The sequence below is a fragment of the Pagrus major genome, chromosome 2 (genome assembly GCF_040436345.1).
Source record: "Pagrus major chromosome 2, Pma_NU_1.0".
Lineage (NCBI taxonomy): Eukaryota > Metazoa > Chordata > Actinopteri > Spariformes > Sparidae > Pagrus > Pagrus major.
This window is the reverse complement of record NC_133216.1, coordinates 6,407,895-6,426,982: the sequence shown is the minus strand read 5'-3', so window position 1 is coordinate 6,426,982 and position 19,088 is coordinate 6,407,895. Positions and strand designations below refer to the sequence as shown.

The 19,088-nt window shown below is 40.9% G+C and overlaps 1 protein-coding gene across 6 annotated transcripts in view; it reads left to right on the top strand.

Annotated features, from left to right (window-relative positions):
• The window catches only part of tenm4 (teneurin transmembrane protein 4), a 122,617-nt gene that overhangs the window by 63,879 nt on the left and 39,650 nt on the right, over positions 1 to 19,088 (top strand). For 5 of the 6 annotated variants that reach the window (XM_073487177.1, XM_073487167.1, XM_073487158.1 and 2 more), the window contains 6 exons: positions 3,542 to 3,688; positions 4,554 to 4,770; positions 10,303 to 10,422; positions 15,246 to 15,507; positions 17,251 to 17,518; positions 17,626 to 17,769. In XM_073487177.1, coding sequence (XP_073343278.1) covers positions 3,542 to 3,688; positions 4,554 to 4,770; positions 10,303 to 10,422; positions 15,246 to 15,507; positions 17,251 to 17,518; positions 17,626 to 17,769 — 1,158 coding nt within the window. Of the gene's footprint in view, positions 1 to 211; positions 239 to 3,541; positions 3,689 to 4,553; positions 4,771 to 10,302; positions 10,423 to 15,245; positions 15,508 to 17,250; positions 17,519 to 17,625; positions 17,770 to 19,088 lie in introns of all 6 variants that reach the window. The other variant, XM_073487142.1, reaches the window with a different exon arrangement.

The window sequence follows — 19,088 nt, the reverse complement described above, 5'->3', positions numbered from 1 at the left end:
CGTCTTTATTCCATCTCCAGCCCTCTCCCTCTGTGTTGGATCGTACTTGTTGTGTTGCTTGTAATGCATGATTTTGCTTCATGCCTGCACTTTTTCTTTGTTTTTTTTAATTTACCTCTTGTAATGTGAACTAACACCTTGCCTTGCTGTCTTGTCATGGAAGTGGCACTGTTCAAACCTCCCTTATATGTCCTGTCTTTTATCTCCCAAGCTCACTATCTGGATAAGGTAGTGAAAGGTATGGCATTCCTCCTTCCTTCCTTCTATTTTGCCCTCCTGCCATTGTAACTCCAGCCAGCATTAACAAATCATGCACACACACCATGCTCTTCCCCTACATTGACATATGCAAACACTATGCACCTCTTGTTGCCCCAAACAACTCATTCTAAAGAACCCACCTCCCATCAACTTTTTGCCATATTATCACACAGTAATCTCCACTTAGCACTTTCGCACCTGGTGAGTCAAGTTGTGCTGCTTTCTTTACGTGTTGAATATTTGGTTTGTGTGTGGCATTGCTTTCTCAAAAGGGGGATGTCGGGAAGGGGGCTTCATAACCTGTGCCATGCATTATGGATGAATGTGCAGCTGTGAGCAGGGCCTGATAGGTGCTGAGGCCGCATCCTCTCTAATTAAAAGAGTTCATGGTCTGGTTGGTGCAGGGCAAGCAGGGGGTGGAGGCTCTGCAGCAGCCCTGCCTCTCTGCCTTCAGCGCCCTCTCTCACTCTCACTGTGTCCTTGGTAATGGACCACCTGGCATGAGAGCGGCTGCCAGAGGAGTCCTTCGAACACTTGCAGCCTCACGTTTGGAGCTGTTTCAGGCAGGCTCGGGCAGGGCTCAGCAGGGGCTCTTCTCTGAAAGGGCTGCCAATTAAGTTGAACTGATGCCAAAAGAGAGTGGATCTTTATTTATCCTTCTAATAAACATTCGGAGCTTACTAATCATCCGTCTCCATTGGTCTAACCAGAGTTGTTTTGTCCATTTGCTCAATAAAAGGACGGCTAATGCCCAGACGTGTCTAGGAGGCAAGGCACTCTCTAATGGCATTAGCCTTCAACTGTGAGTCCATTCCTTCAGGGAAACAAGAAGAACATGGAGGAGGGATTATTTATTTTTCTTACAATTTTTAATGCTCCACAAGTTACCCCCTTTATTCTGCATGCTGATTGCTCCTTTCTCCAATTACCTTTTGACATAGATTCTAAGGGATCTTTTCACAGTTGAACAAAAACCCAAATTTCTACTCTACAGGAGAGGTGTGACTCTTCACTGGCCTGACAATTAGAATTGATCACTATTAAACTCTCAACAAGTATTGCATCCTCCATTTTCTATATTACTGCAAATGGCTACTTTTTCTTCAATTAATACAAGTAATCAGATAAATCTGATCTCCTTTTATATTTTTTCATTATGTATTTTTTACAAAAATTTGACTAAAATATATAAACTATATCTTTTCAATACCAGTATTTGTGTGAACCACCTCACTACATTAACATTACAAAAACTAAACATAACATTTTCTGCAGCGCGTGACAAGAAAAAGGTTTTCATGTCGCAGCTCTAAGCCAGGGTACCTCCTGAATGTGCAGACATGACAAACATGACTGATGCACACACCTTTCTCAGAGCCTGATGGCAAAGTTGACAGCGCCCGCCTAAATTCTTGCCTGATTAGCTGGGTTTGCTGTATTGTTTATGGTTGCTGGTTCTAGCTCAAGATGAAAACAGTTAAAGTGGTTTGGAATTGTTGTGAGGCAGATTTTACACAAAGCGTGCATCTTGTCCAGTTCGTACTTCCCAGTAAGTTAATAAAAACTTAAATGTCCCAGAATGTCCACTTTTGAAATCTGGGTGCGTTTTTTTATCACTCGCTGCCTCCTTCCCCCAAATCTCCCAACATTCAAGTAACGTTAGTTCAATTCAAGAGAGTAACGATGTAACTTTACAATTTTGTTCTAATCAACAACCAACATCATTAGGCTACAATTTTGTGTAGTCTGCACACTCACGATTATGTTCTGTCACTGCAATGATGAAGAATCTTCCATGTCCGTATTGCAATGCAACTTAGAATCGAGAAATCTTCACAGCTCTACTCTACAGTATGTGTATGTGTAAGGTATACATGAATGGCTACAACTGAGAATGCTTGGTGCTTTAATGTTTTAAATCGCAATTTAGAAGTGTATAAATGTGAATTGTTCATTGATCCATGGCTGTATTATGGCTCATGTCATAATATTGTCCTTTCTTTGTATTGCAACGCCCCAAAATGCAGCTGATGCATTACTCAGCTAACCATTTGATCTACAACACACATCTATTCTTGGTGCCGCTTCTGTCTTTTCTCTTCTGAAATACTTATCTCTGTTTCTTCCTAAAACTGATCTTTTTCCCTTTAATTCACGTCTCCCATTCACTGCACCGACATCTCTCTTCCTTTCTCTCGCTTTCTCATTCACCCACTCTTATTCTCCCTGTGTGATGTAAGAGCATTGAGACAGCTGCCCCAGTCTCTTTAGTTGATAAAATGGGTCAGCTTAACATTCTCTCTATCAAGGCAGCTCGCTAACAACACAAACTGCGACAGACTTTTGCGTTTGATATCTAGAGATGTTACCCTCTGCCTCTGCCTCAGCGAGGGGATACGAATCATAAGGTAGCAGATAAATGCCAAACACCCCTAGAAAAATGGGCGAGATAATCCTCTGAGCTATGTCCTTGTGAAGACCTATCCAGAGAGAGACAGACGAATGTTTCACCTGTCTTTCTGCTCCAGTCTGCTTTTAGCTTCCCTGGGGTCACATGCCCGGGAATAAGCAAGCAAAGTCCTCTCCTGCATAATGCAATCGAGCTCAGCGTTATCCACTTCCTACTATTCTATGTTGCACTGTGCTTCTCTTAATGACAGAACATGCAATCTACCTAAATGTATTTTCTTATTGATTGCTAATACGAGTCTGGAGACAATTTAACAAAAAAAGAACAAATAATGATATAGACATTTTTTCAATAATTAATGCAGGGCTATAGCAGCTCATCTCTTATGCAGATGAAAGTGCAGTAATGCTATGATCATATTGATGGTCACATTCGAAAATCACATAAAAACGGATCTAATTATGTGCAGTAATGCCTGCATATACACCACTGCTCTCATTACCCGGCAGTAGTTGCATAGATACAAGAGGCCAATCTACTGTAGTAATGAGTGAATATTGATTTAGAAGATCCTTCTTATCTGATTTTACTGCAAAGGGATATTAGAAGCTTCACAAAAGGTGTATCAAATTAATCAACTTCAGCTGAGGGTCATTATAAAGCCACCCTCACCCATTTCAAATCTTAAAATGACTTTAGTCTATTGCTATCAGAAGCTTTTGTCATCAAAAAGCCCACATTGTTGTCATTGTTTTATGGCTGGCGTTTGTTAACAAACAATCTACCCACAGCATTTATCTGTTACCCGTTAAGCCTGCTTTATTTGATATTCTGTGCCAACCTCTGTCTTTGTCCTTTTTTGTTACACAGAGGGCTGTCCTGGTTTGTGCAATGGAAATGGTAGGTGCACTCTGGGTAACAATGGCTGGTACTGTGTGTGCCAGCTGGGCTGGAGGGGCACTGGCTGTGACACCTCTATGGAAACTGCCTGCAGTGATGTCAAGGACAACGATGGAGGTAAAATCACAAACAACACACAGCATTGCCTTCTGACAAGCATCAACAGGGACAGACTCTTAACTAGACTTGATTTGACTACAGAATTAACCACCTTTGTTCTAGAGAATATACTGTACCTGCTCTATGCTTTACAGGCTCAGTGGTACTATCATGTAGGTGAGGATGAGGAATGGTTTCCAGCCAGTCACCTGGACAACAGGTTTTTATTAAAAAGCAGAGTAGCTGGCCTGAGGCCCCGAGCATGCACTGGCCCCAGGAGGAAGTCCCTGCTCTGCCCTCTAACTAGCCCCGAGCAGAGCCAGGCACACACACAGAGCCAGCCAGGGGGCTGCACCACTCTTGAGGCCAAATGGGAGACGTGACTTCCTTTCTTCCAGACCTCATTCTGGGCTTGAGCTATGTGCTTGCCCCGCTTATTTATGCAGGGGCTGTTTGTCTCCCCATCACAGTGCAGGGACTATAGAGCTCTCACTGGCAAAGACGGGGTGCTGCTGGGGATTTGACTGACTCCTGACAGCAGGGTTTATTTTTATCACCCATCTGGCCAGATAGGCCCCTGAAAGCAAAGGGTTGGGAGTCCAATGACCCACTTCAGTAAAGTAAAGTGCAGCGCACAGCAGCTCTTTCTGTCTTGTTTTATTTCATGTAGATTACAGGTAGAGAACAACAAGCAATGCTAGAGCTGTTGAAATGCTCCCCAGAATGAGACATACACAACGTGCTTTCTGTCACGATTTAAAACAACGGTCAAAATGAATAATACTCCAATGACTCAAATGTATTTGCTTAGTTCCGTTTGCCAGGTGTTTGTCCAGGCTGTTGTTTAATGAGGGGGTGTGTGTGACTTGTTTGACCTTGTCAGATGGCCTGGTGGACTGCATGGATCCAGACTGCTGTCTGCAGGCAACCTGTCACACCACCTCTCTGTGTGTGGGCTCCCCGGACCCCCTGGACATCATCCAGGAGACACAGATGTCCTCTACACAGAGCAACCTGAGGACTTTCTATGACCGAGTGCACTTCCTGGTGGGCAGGGACAGCACCCACATCATTCCTGGTGCCAACCCCTTCGATGGAAAGTAAGTGACAGCACCCAGTGCGACATTCTGTAACAAGACAGAAGTTCTTATTCTCCTAGGAAGAGATTTCATCAACATCATTTGTTTTTCATGCATCAGTTTATTGTGAGATCATACATATTCAGCTGAGTCAGTTAAATAAGTAATTACTGGATTTAATATGTTTCTCATTTTAATCTAGCGACTCACTATGTTTGATTGTAAACACAGTTGTGTAGCTCTGCTCATTTCCTTTGGTTTAACAGTGATCAAATCTGTATTTGCATTATAGCTAACATCACTGTTTATATAATTCAAGTAATGACATGTCAGGTGCAAGCACAAATCAATCAATGGCTTTTTTTTTTACATCATTAATGTAGGCCATTGCAGTTCCAATGCTATGGTTATTGCACTAACAGATCTTAGCAAATGTGAAACATTTGCGCTTTTTAAACCCAGATGACCCAAAATGTCAGTGCGGGGGCGTTGTTGTAGCTATAGCCGCAGGAGGCTGAAATGGACAGGGACTGGTGGCATGCATAACTAGAAGGATGATAGACGGATGATGATGGACAAACAGAATGTGGCAAAAAGCAAGAAGCATTCCCTGGCACGAAAGGCATCTCATATTCATGTATTGTGATTACTTTTACTGTAATCCATCTGAGGCCCACTCCCAGAGGCAGAGCTCATGACACCCCAGCCATGGAATCCAAGATGCTTTTATATCAGGCAGGATGGCTGTCAAAGTCCCAGAAGATTCCCCTGCCTCTCGTTTCCTTTGTCTCTTTCTCTTTTCATCTTTAATCGCTTGTGAGGCTGTGTCACCTTATTTGCATCCCACTTGCTTGTGGATCCCTCTCATCTTGGCTCACAATACTCCTATGAAACAAACAGAGAACAAAATAAATTGAGAATAAAATAGGGGGAGAATTTTTCAAATTTTAGTCTCTTGTGATACAATTTTATAAAATGGTGTCAAAAAAAGTGGAAAAATTAAAAAAATAAAAAATAAAATAAAAAAACTGCATGGTGTTGTTATTAAAGGCTTTTTTTCCTTCTTTGTAAAAATGATGGCAGAAGGTTGTGGTTTCAGACATTCCTATTTTTAGTCCAGCATAGCTGTTGCTTTGTTCTTGAAGGGAAAATCAATTTCAAAAGTGTCCGCAAGCAGGATCATTTCCTTGAGTATATTTTGCAACACAGTACATCTTAGTACTGGCTGCTGATGGAGATTTTGCAAATGTTTGTTAACCCAATGCGGACAGTGTAAGACCTTAAGCTCACTGTTTGCAGTGAAACATGTTTTTATCTTTATGCTGTCCCTATAAAGCACATTGGTCTTTGTATTACCTCTGCCAAGGAGGTTATTTTTTTCACCAACGTGTGATTGTTTGTTTGTTGATTGGTTGGTGTGTTAGCAAAATGACACAGAAATGACGGAATTGATTCCCACAAAACTTGGATGGAGGATGAATCTCAGTCCAGAATAGACCTCATTAACTTTTGATGTGGATCCAGATAAAGGGATGGATCCAGGATTTTTTTTTTCTTGCTTTCTTTAACATTGCCTTTTTAAAAACAACGACAACAACATTTTTGGCAATTTCTCAGGGAATAATGCATGGATGTTGATGAAAAAAATCAGGAGTATTTAGGTGGCTGGAACCTATGAGTGACTACAGTTTGAAGCAGATCCCAGATCTGGTGAGCTAAAATCATGGTGAAGCAGCTATGGGTGGTTAAGAATTTAGAGTAATGCAGGGTTATCGTGTTTGATATTGGATGAGGCTTGAGTGAATTGAAGGGGACTGTTGGCCCTTGGCGAAGATAGCCGCTTTACTGAGTGCCATTCTAGTTTCTCAGTTAGTTATCTGCATCTGCTGCCTTGATTTTGAACTTTTGGTGGTAGTGTCAGGCGACACTTCAGGAAAGCACTTGTAACACACTTTCTGACATTTTCTCTCATTGACATTTTTCTGGCTTTCAAGAACCACTCAACATTTTGCAGTTCTTCAGTGGACAGAGGCGTAGGGGGTTGAGTAATACTCTTGTCTCTCTCACAAGGAGATGCAGCCATAAATAAGTAAAATCAAGAATCCAGATATGAGCTGCAAGATTGGAGGCCTCGGCTCACCTAAAAATATCAGTGATAATCTATTATTCATGCTTAGTATTCATTCCCCACCCACCGACAGATATGAGCGGTTATGACAGGGGACTCTGGGACTAAGATGAGCCTCACAGGCACGGTCTCAGCATCTTTCTGATATCCCTGCCCTGGTCACCTGATCATCTCTTAATTGATCCATTAACCACTTCCTCATGCTGGTAGACATGTCCGACTGCTATTTCAGATGTTTCCCACCACAAAAAGCGGCAAAGGTGCCACTGAATAAAGCATCTGTCACTGCATAAAACGTCTCGACTCTCCACCATGACACATAATACAAGAGACTGCCGAGGCCCAGCAGTGGCTGCTGACTAGAATAGTAAACAGGGACTTTGTCCGTGGAACAATTTGGGCAAAGATTGATAGCTGGCTTATAATAGCAAGGCAAAAGCCTTTCGCTTCATTTACAAGCTTGCACTTTTATTATTTTATTTATAACTCTTTTATTAGCATTAGGCCATTAGTGTCAGAAAATCTCTTGTTTGTTTTGTTCTTAGTGTGCGCTAACCCTTTTAGCAGAATTATATATTTGGAGCTAAAAATTTACATTGTCGTCTCCTCATTTTACACTCTTCCGTGTGCTTGGTTGCCTACAGGCAGGGAATGAGAGGGCTGCAGTGACATGCTTATATTTGCAGCAGGGTTTACCCTATAATCAAGTCATTTGCGTGGGTAATGATGTTTTTGTTGCTTCTGCGGTGATGGTGCCATTTATTAGCCTTGCTCATTGAAAGTTCTCTATACTTAAGTCTGGCATTTTTTTATTTATTTTTTTGTCTGTAATATAACAGAGTAGCGTAGTTTCCTCACAATCACACGCTGGTAAAGGGGTATTCCAGTTTCAGTTTCCTGACAAGTGTATACTGTGTGACAGCTGTATGTCTTTAATGCTTATTTGTGACTTTCTGTTTTTATCCAAGGTTGTTCAGTTTCATTAATAGTCTTTACTTTCCAGAGCTACTCACCCACATCGGCTAAAATAGGCAGTTTGTAGTAAATTGATATAACAGTAGAATTGTTCATGACAAACTGCTGCCATCAGCTGTAAGGTCCAGTCTTAATAGACCACTACCACTTAGCCCTAGCCCTCCATTTTGCGCATTCATGCTCAGGGGTAGGATGTATCGATTATTGTTGGGATAGAGGGGTAGGATGAAGTGTTAGGGCTACATGGCCCTCCAAGCAGAGGTTTTTCAGAGGCACACTTCAAACTGAGGATTTTAAGTGTACAGTATTAAGGTCCTTTGCATTAAAACAAGCATAAAACAATCACTAATGGTTTGCTAGCTAGCTAAAGTTCAGCAGCAAAGTTGCTGCACTTGGTACTGCTCCTCTAATATCAGTGCAGACTGGCAGGGTAGGTTCAGTAAGGTACAGCTAGTGGCCAGGTAATGAAGCAGTGTTCTTTTTTATTTGACTACTTGTTTGATAGCATCCAGCTGTGAGCAAATTGTGAGCCTCCATGCTTTTCTCCGTCACATATATGACAAATAGCATTGTGATAATACCAGGATTGCCAAGAGAAATCAACACTGCCAAAGATTGCATATTTTAAATGTCCAGTCGCATCTGTTAATATAATTGACACTGAAGACAGCTGATGACGTATGTGGGTCCATTTCATAGGGAGATATTTACTAACTCTTGATACTCTGTTCTGATGGCCAAGGGGCCGCTCCAAAACGTGGGTTTGAGGTAAAAGCTTAGAGCCTAAAGTATTAACTAGCTCTCTTCATGTCCCAAGAACATATATAACAAGCCAACTTCATTCACACCCTTAATTAGAAAAGTGAAATTGTAAAATTTTTTCCAGTTGTCACATCAAATAGAGAGTCGGTTGAGAGGAGACAGTTCAAATTGTGCCAGTTCATCATGTTCAGAGTCGGTGAGGGGTATCAGCTTCATGTGTTAACATTACATACATGACATCAATCCACCCCAAAGCCTCGACTAGACGTCTTGTTATCCACAATACTCCCTCTTTCAAGTAGTTAAAACCAGACATGGTTCTTCTTGAGCCCAGGGGCTTCACCTGCTTATTTTTCACGTCCTCACTTTGCCCCCTATGTGGATGATGTATGATAAACTGGAGGTTGGAGATATTGTGAAGTCCCTTTTGACTTTGTGAATCCTCTTGGACTAGTTCAACCTCGTATGGAGAGGAAGTTTCTGCTGCGACTGCTTCACGCTTCCTTTGCTGCTCTTTCTTTCTGTTCTATTTGATGTCAATATTTAAATCATTTGTCTTGACAGCGAGGAATCATCTCCCCATGTGGTTCACAGAGGCAGGAAGGAGATAGTTCCACTTTCGCAGCTCCATCTGAAGAAAATGTGGATGATTGCCTCTTCAAACAAGACTCTAAAATAAACTGCCGGCATGAATGATTAATCTTAGACGGCCAGGCCAGTGCTGGGTTAACTTTTGTAGTAATTCTATGTAAATGCATCCAGATAGATCTTTGGGTACGAGTCCAAGGATTCAGAGCATTATCTCCTTGCTTGTTTACTGTGCAGTGGTGGACAGCCAAGGTCTTCTGAAGGGGACACGGCCTAATTAACATAAAACTGGGTTCCTGGGGACCAGGATAGTGTGGGGTGAATGATCTTGCCTCTGGTAAGGACATGTTGAGGGCAGCTACTAACACACAAGTGTTAATTGTTTCCAGTACGTGGCAGTGTTTAAGACCCAAATGTATTAAAAATAGCCATGGTCTAATGATGAAGTGGCAGCAAGGCATTTGTTAGGGGAATTTTTTGCAAACGACTACAGAAACGATAGCTTACCATGAGTTGGGCCTTGCTAATGACGAGGGCAGAGCTCAGTGAGGGAGACGTGATACAGCAAGGTCTCAACTCATCAGTTCAGTAAGATTAGGAGGTGAATTTGGATGGCTTCCCATTATTGATTGGTGGGGACTGATGATCAGATCTAATTTATGCAGCTTCTGGAGACCTGATGTCAGTCTGGAAATCTGTCGAGGTCTTGATAACCAGCCAAGCAAGTCTTCCAATCTGCAGTGCTATTATATTCCCTCCCTTTTATTTTGTAATGGAAAAGATAAATCCTCTTTTTTTAATTAGAGCAAAAGCAAAGTAAGCTTCCTTATCTCATTATCCTTCCATTCTGGGTGGAAAAATCCTCAGAGACATCCTAGTAGGTGTTGGGTTGTTGTTGTCTCTGTTATGGCTGTTTGCCTTTGTTGTGTACAGTATTTCATTTCGATAACATCTATACCTACTGTATATTCATTCAGGTTTTCTGTGATCCATCCATTTTTGCATATATGAGGTGGACAGACCACATTAGAAACACAAAAACATATGTAGCTGTATGTAGAAAGTTTGTAACGGTGTTGGTCTTTTTCTCTCCCATGCAGCCATGCTTGTGTCATTCGTGGACAAGTAGTGACTTCGGATGGAACACCTCTGGTTGGAGTCAACATCAGTTTCATCAACAACCCGTCCTATGGTTACACAATCACTCGCCAGGATGGAAGGTAAGATCCCTCTTCTTTATATTGACAGACACACCCAAACAAGAGACGCAAACAAAGAATGACACTAACAGCTCCCTAAATATGTTGTACAGAGATGTGACAATGATATTTATATTATTGTCAAATAGTGTTGCTTAGCTGTGCTGAATTCTAATGATGGGAGGAAAAAAAACACAGTTGCCACCGCAAACTGTGCCGCCATTGATCTGCTTCGTGCTTTCATTTGGTCCAATTTTGGAGTTCTCGGCTCAATTCCCAGAGAAATCAAACAAAGCCCTTCTGGTACACTCATAAGTTATGCTTCAGTAGCAGCAGGGAGGGGAAAGAATAAAATATGCCAATTCAAAGCAGCTCACTGGGGCTATGAAACATAGTGCAGATGGACATTATTTATTTGACAATGGAAGATTTAGAGAATTAAGTAAGACATTTAAGTCTAGGCCACGGACCACCAATTAAATTGCTTTGCATTTGTCCGCTCTTAATGTAGCTCAACAATACTGTTTTTGCCATCAATGTCGGAGGGGAAATTAGTCCTTATCCTAACCTTAATTAGTTTTTGTGATTGTTTTAATTATTTTTCCATTAGGTCTGCAAATGATGATTAGATTCATTGTCAGTTAATCAGTTGATTATTTTCTTGATCAATCAATTAGATGTTTAGTCTATAAAATGTCAGAAAATGCTGAGAACTGTTGACAGTGTCCCCCAAAGCCCAAGATGATGTCTTGAAGTGTCTTGTTAGGTTCACCACCCAAAGATATTCAGTTTTCTGTCATAGAGGTGTAAAGAAACCTGAAAAATATTCACATTTCAGAGACTAAAATCAGAGAATTTTGACTTTCTTTTGATGAAAAATTACTCAAATGGATAAATTGATCATCAAAATAATTGACAGTTAATTAAAAAGTTGACAACTAATCAATTAATCTATTAATTGTTGTAGCTCTAACATCAATACAATAATACATACTTAATGGACTGATTGGCACTGATCATTTACACTGTCTTCCTCAAACATTTCCACAAATCTTCTGCTTCTGCAAAAAAACAGAAAACATTGTTAATAAATTCATCTTCTACCTTTTTGTTGTGGAATTACAGTTCCAACAGAACCCCTTCGGAGAAAGATACATTGTTGTGTGTTGAAGTGTTCAGATAAAACAAGTGGAAAAAGTCTGAGTTCTCTGTTTGGCTTTCTTTGAGCGACTCTGTGCCAGCTGCTTTGCCACCAGGAGAGTTTCTCAGCGAAATCCAGACAAAAACCTCAGACTGTTTTCAATGTGTTTCTTTGAGCAAAAGAGAAAGGCCTGAGAGAAAAAACTTTGGCTAATATTGTCTTTATAATTTAATTTCTGTTTTTTCCTGAATATGTTTTTTGCATCAGATTACACACACACACTGTACACACTCACAGCGTCCAATCCCTCTGTATCTCTCTAAGTAGTCAGTGTTAGCAAGACCTTGTGGGAAACCAAGCCCCTCTATCACAGCACAGCATGAATTGGTGTCCGCTCTCCAAGCCCCACTTCCTCCTGACACTTTTATCAGTCACTGACACACTAAAGGCCCACATCTTAGCTGCTGGTTTGATCTTGATCATTCTTACTTCTCCTCATTCCTTCCATCTTGTTGTCAGTCTCCTCTTCTTCCTGGTTTTACAAAAATCTCTCATCTCCACCTCATCATTTTCACCTTCCTCACTTATTTCATCTTCTCTCGATCCCTTCACGCTTTTCCCCCTCCAATCTCCCACTGCCCTTAAGCCTTTCCTTTCAGGGCACTACTCTTTCACTCATTTCCTGTGCTTTGCTTGAGCCCAGGTCTCATGTCCTTTCCACTGCACTGGCTTCCCTCATCTCTTTCCTTTTCCCATTTAATGCGTGTCCCATTTTTTATTATGCATCACTCAGTTTTTCCTTCGCAAAGCTCTGTACTCTTTCCTCCATTCCAGCATATGTGTAAACACTACTCCATCTCCCAGGTTCCCCTGTAAACATGCCCAGTCTCCTGCAACTCCCCTGCAATCACTGTAAACTGGCTCAGTGCAGCGTGAAATCAGAAATGCACCTGTTCAGCCACTTAGAAATGGGAAAGCTGTCTCAACTCATTTTTATGATGTGTTCTTTATTGTCCAAGGGCTTAGTTTTTTAAATTACCTTTTCCACTATCTTGAAAAAGTTTTCTGGCCTAAACAAAAGAGGTTATTTTAGTTTGGGACATTTTCCGACTGGCTGAGCATTCAAACACACCTGTTCCCTTTTATACTTTTATGCTACAATAATGAGTAAACTGCTGAAATGGACTCCAGTATATTACGTTATAGGTGCTTGCCAGGATCTCTGTAGGAGCCATGACATATATGGGAAATCCAGTGTACATTTGACTACTTGACAATTTGTTAAACCCCCCTCTTCTTGTCCCAGGCACGGTATTATTATTACTGTTATTATTATTATTATTACAGTAGCAATTTACATTACAGCTTGGTAATAATATGTTAATAGTAAAGTAAATGTTTGTTATTAAAAAGGTAATAATAAGGTATTACCATGTAATTACCAAAGTAATAACCAGGTATTTACTTGGTAATAACAGTGGGTATATCTGGATAATATTATACTGAAATGTATGTAACAGGGTAAGAAGGGGCCCAAAACAAAGAGTCATAATAATGAGGAAGTGTTATATCAGTGCAATATCTGGATTTAAAAAAGGCAACATGGTGATATAACATTAGTTCATCCTCCCTTATTTAAGATGGTATCTTTAAATTTGTTTCCATGTACCCTTTGTTTTGGCCCCTTATTATCTTGTCAAAAACATTTCAATTTGATATCACCAAGATTGTTAACATCAAGCTATTATCTATTATTACTTTGATAATTAATAATATTAATCACTCAATGATTACCTCTTTATTATCAAATAATTACCTCACTATTAGCATTGTATTACAAAATTGTAATGTAAAGTACTACCATCATTTTTACCTCTGCCAAGAAGGTTATGTTTTCACTGGGGTCTGTTGGTTGGTTGCTTGGTTGGTTTGTCAGCAGGATTATACAAAAAATACTAAACAGATTTCCATGAAACTTGGATGAAGGATGTTTCTCAGCTCAGAGCAGACCAAGTACAAAACGGAACTGTTTGGCCTTGGCCATTGTAGTTATTATTATTACTGTTATTTATTTGTTTATGTTTTTGGTGGTACATTTTTTCCTATACGCACACTGCAGTCTTGCTAAAGTGGATGCCAATTTGTTACTGAGTTTAAATAAAGTTTACAGGTGAATGAGGACAACTCCTAATTAGTGAGGAACATACACACATAAAGTGCCCACGTCATCTATCACCTGGGCATGTACACAGTCCCTTATCATTCTTAATATTTGCTTTGTCCTTGATTTGTTTTAAGATTAAGTCGATCCAGTTCTTACAAATATACATTGGCTGAGAAATGATTGTGTATAATTTGTACGAAGCATGCCAAGTTCACTGGCAGGGTTAAGCTTGAGCTTGATGCATTCCTTGAGGGCATAAGCAAGCAAGGCTGTTGTAGGTAGCTTAATAAGTTTTGTCACATGGCTTAAGGCTGTTGTCATGATTGATAACAGCCAGTGAATCCCTTCATCGATTGGCCACGCAGCCCATGAGTATCTGTCCAGGAGTGTTTTGAGCGTGCATAGCCTGAGCCTGCCAGGTGTCATGCAGACTGACCAGCTGCAGCTCTACGGCTACTGATGGATCACAGCAGCACAAGGGTACCACTATCACAGCCCCCATCCGTTCTGCAGCCTCCGTACTGCTGGACAGACTCACTCTACTCACAGTAAACCAAGGGCAAAACACCAACGGTGGAACAAACGTTTGTTTATCACCACAGTCAATCAGATGTTTACCCTCAAGGGAAGTTACTGAGCAGATTCTTTATATAGTAGTTTAAAACCAAGAGGGAGGTTACCTGGTTTAGAGGCCACTATTTGGACCTGCTGCTTTACCTGTAATATGGGAAAAGAAGCCTTCAGTGTGAGGATGAGACCCTGTCCCAGGGGCCTTTAGGTGACCAGGTGCTAATTGGCTCTTAGAGAGAAATGACACTGCAGTCCAGTGCAGGTGCAGGCATGCTGTTGTCACCATGCAGCAGTTGGAGATGATAAAATCGCCAGAGTGCAGCCTGTTTACTGAGACCCACTCAGGTCAGACCAGAGGCAGAGGCCCTTAAATGCAACAGTGGATGGGATTGCATTGCAGGGCTTTTAGACTGATGTTAGAGTGGACAGCCTTCATCTGAGGGATCGATAGAGAAGTGGCGGCTGCCTGCATCCTGCAGCACAAATCTCTCTCTCCCACACATAAATGTGAGCACAGGAGCACTGCATTACACACGCATGGGGGAGGAACCACTCGTGCTGAACTTAAAGCATGCGTCTACTATTTTCCATTCTTCAAATAAAATCTACAGATTATGACATTAATTAAGAGACGTGCTTCTAACATCATGATTAGTCTTCCTCTTGTGTTTTCAGCCTGTGTGTGCCTGAAAGATAATGCTAAATAGAAAAACAGTATGCTTTCTTAACAGTCTTCATTTAATAAAACATGGATTTATTACTGTTTGATCTGTTATAACAACACTTAATTAGAAAATAGACATTATATTCACCGTAAAATGTGGCATGGTTTAATCCTCAACACACAACAGATTACATGCATTGCTAATGGGGATTTTCACAGAATTGCTTTAAAAAATATATAATTTATCATCCTTGTATGTGTTTCAACATTCATCCTCTTTGACATTGTGCACGTCTGTGTTCCAGTTTTGACTTGGTGACCAATGGGGGCATAGCTGTAGCCCTGCACTTTGAGCGCGCTCCATTCATCACCCAGGAGCATACTCTCTGGTTGCCATGGGGACGCTTCTTTGTCATGGATACCATCGTCATGCGACATGAGGAGAATGACATCCCAAGCTGTGACCTCAGCAGCTTTACCAGGCCAAGCCCCGTGGTGTCCCCAGCTCCGCTCACTGCATTTGCTGGCTCCTGCTTTGAAAGGCGAACCGTTGTTCCTGAAATCCAGGTGACCACTCTTCACCTCCTCACTGCCCTGCAGGTTGTGATCTACATGGGTCCCTCCTTCAGATGATTCATGCACCACATCTAGGAGAGACTCTGAAGACTATTTATCATGTACAAGTGTAATAGTGACTCTGGCTCATGGCAGTGCTGTGATTTTATCTCTCTAGTGTAATTGGTCTACAGAACTTGGGCGATTTACAATGTGCATTGTACTGTCTCACTGCAGAGTGATGATGATTATTTCGCACACAGAAAACAGCCTGGACTTTTTAAATTTCTCCTGGGTTGAAGTCTTCCAGGTTAAGCATACAAGTCTCGAGAGGATTTGCTTTTATATTTCATAACTGTATATATTTTAATATCTGTCTACATGGGTATGTGTCTTATTGGTGCAAACACACACTTGTATGGGCTTGTGTGTGCAGGGAAATGTGTGGCTACTGTGTGTCTAGCAGGCATCTTTGTGCCCTTCTCTAATTACTCTGTCTCCCTCTTTGCTTCATAAGATTTATGGCATATCAGTAAATTTAGTATGCAGTTCTGTCTATTTATAGTAGCGTTGTCTTTGCTGTTCCTTGAGCTGTAAGAGTACCACACAGGGATTTCATCCAAATTAGACTTTTTGAGCAATTAACCAAGCATAGCTAAACTTTGAACATTTAAAAAGAAACATATCATACTGTAAGTGACACGTCCTCCGACCAATGTCGCTTTGAGTAGCTGTTATAATTGTTACTCTACATCTTGTTCTGCACTGTGGAGACAGGCGTTGCGAGGTGACTCAATTAAAGCAGAAAGGAGTTGGTCAACCAGACCAGTGGTGTCGACCCTTGATCCTAAATAAGAACACTGTACAAGTGCTGACCTCCTGCTGTGTTGCAAAGAGGTTACAGGTCTGACTTCAGTGAGTTACCATGTGTTCTCTTGCTGAACTCAATTTTATTACTCTATATCTTATCGGACTGTGCAAGCTCTGATCCCAAGGGCACTCCTTTGATGTCATTGTCATATGGATTGCAGGCAAGAATGTTGTCCTAATGAAGGACTTGCTATTATTAAATTAATTATGAAATATACTCACTGGAGTACATAATGAAGAAATCCTTCATTGGATTCCCTGTTACACATGAATATAATTGTCCTCTAATTGATGTTTCTAATCTTCCCTTGGGTCCATATATTTGGTTGGAGGCAAGGCAATGAAAAATTTGTGACAAGGTTAGATAGTGGCCACTGACCAAAAGAATGACAAATTGATGAATTGAAGGGACATCGAGAGGCGTATATATTAATCCTACAGTAAAGACCGAAGAAAACAGAATTTTAATCATTTTAATATTTACAATTCCTGTCAGCTAGATAAAGGATTTATGTTTGCTTGCTGTTAATGACTATGTTTACACGCACAGAATATTCCTGTTTTTATCCATATTCCTTCTAAGCTGTTCAGATGGCTGACAAAAATTAGTTTTCCATTAATATTCCCTTGTACATGCAACTGTACAAACTCTGATAATTGAACACAGCGTCCCTCTTTCATTTTCAACCACCTTCTCGAAAAGGTTGGTGTTGCAATATTTGTGCATATCTGGTGATATCCAAGTGTTTCTTGGTAGTAGGGGTGTTTCTCCTTCTGACCAGAAATGTGGGCTTTTGTTTTGTGCATGCATCTCTACTCCAGCCTTGCAAACTGTTGGCTAGGCTAAACATAGTGACTGAGAAGCTTTGTTTTTTTTTTTAATAGTCCCTACAGGAGGAAGTGCCTATACCAGGGACGGAAATGAATCTCGGCTATTTAAGCAGCAGGACCCCAGGTTACAAGTCAATCCTGAGGGTGACCTTGACCCACTCCACGATCCCTTTCAACTTGATGAAGGTTCACCTCATGGTGGCTGTGGAAGGCAGGCTGTTCAGAAAGTGGTTTCCCGCAGCTCCAAACCTCTCGTATGACTTCGTGTGGGACAAGGCTGATGTCTACAGCCAGAAGGTCTACGGCTTGTCTGAAGCTTTCGGTAAGTGATCAAGTATATGTTTTCATATTATATATGTTTTTAGCTTTTTTTATCCAGAACACATGTAGTTCACTAATTCTACTTTTATCTTTGCTTGTGTCCTTTAGTATCTGTGGGTTTTGAGTATGAGTCATGTCCAGACCTTATTCTATGGGAGAAAAGGACTGCTGTTCTTCAGGGCTATGAAACCACTGCCTCTAAACTGGGAGGATGGACTATCGACAAGCACCATGCTTTAAATATCCAGAGTGGTGAGTCAACCAGTAAACCCTTTTTGAATTATTATTCTCACCCACTCTTTCATTAAAACACCTACTCAAAAGATATTTTTATACTGTAAGAAATCTTCATTTTTACACCTTATTTAATCCTTTGTTAAGTAATCATTTATCAATGTGAGGTAAAAAAAACACTTGTGTGCCACTGCAGTTGTACTTCTTTTAGGAATTTGTGTCGGCGCTTAAGAGGACAGCATACTGTAATGCAGATCACTACTGCATATAAAGATCATCAAAATGTGAAGACAATAATTTAATTTACATTTCATTTCACCCCGAGCATTTCCGAGTGTTGTTTCCTCAGATACACAACTACCAGCAACACAGGACAAAACATTTGAGTTAATCATTTATTTAGTCTATAATGGAGATGTGAATAAATGGCGATTTTGTCATTATTTTATAGCTTTTACATTGTGCAATCAACATTTCCATCAGAACAACTTGTTTTATGATGTTTAACCTTGGTAGGACTCAATAATATAATTCTAATTGGTTATGATTGAAAAATGAATTGTAGTGCAAGTCTTTAGTTTGCTGCACTTCATATTTATCATATCATTATCATTATCATAATTCACACATATCATTCTGAATGTGCTCAAAAGTGCAGACAAGTAACACCAAGTCCACCAAGTGCCTTAGATGATGCTTTTAGTGTGACATTGAATTGTCTTCCCTTCTTCTAACATTTTGAGGCTTTTTCAAGTCAGCAGTGTCATGATTTAGCCTCAGACAGATCTGACTTTTCTATTACCACTGTCCGTTTTTAGGTGAGGTGGGTCAATTTTCTTATTGCCAGCAAATTACTCCTGAAAGGCAGGAGTAGGAAGAAAAACTTTGGGCACCACCTGTCACTAGCAAGGCGTCACAGTCTGTTTGTGTCTAGAAGGGCTCATCAGAGGAGATGAGGCATACTTATATGAAAAATGCTCAGGAAGGTGGCACTTTGATCTGTCACACTCAATGTGCTGTCCGAAGGAGGGAGAAAACTGCTCCTCGTACCCCCACCACATCCACTGCCAGTTCCTCCACACCAACCTTTCCTTTGGCAGCCCCATACCTTGTTCATGCCCAGCATTTTTAGAATCATCCCTAATTTAATTGCTGTCAGTCTGCTACTCCCAGCAGCAGCAGCCCCTAAGATTAAATCACGTCCCACGAAAGGGATGCTTGGCTGATCTCTTCTGATAGACCAAATGTTGTGCTGCTCAAAGAACTCAGGTCACCAAGTACCATCAGAAGCATAAAAACTACCGCAGACATGCAGATGCTGAATTTCAGATATGATT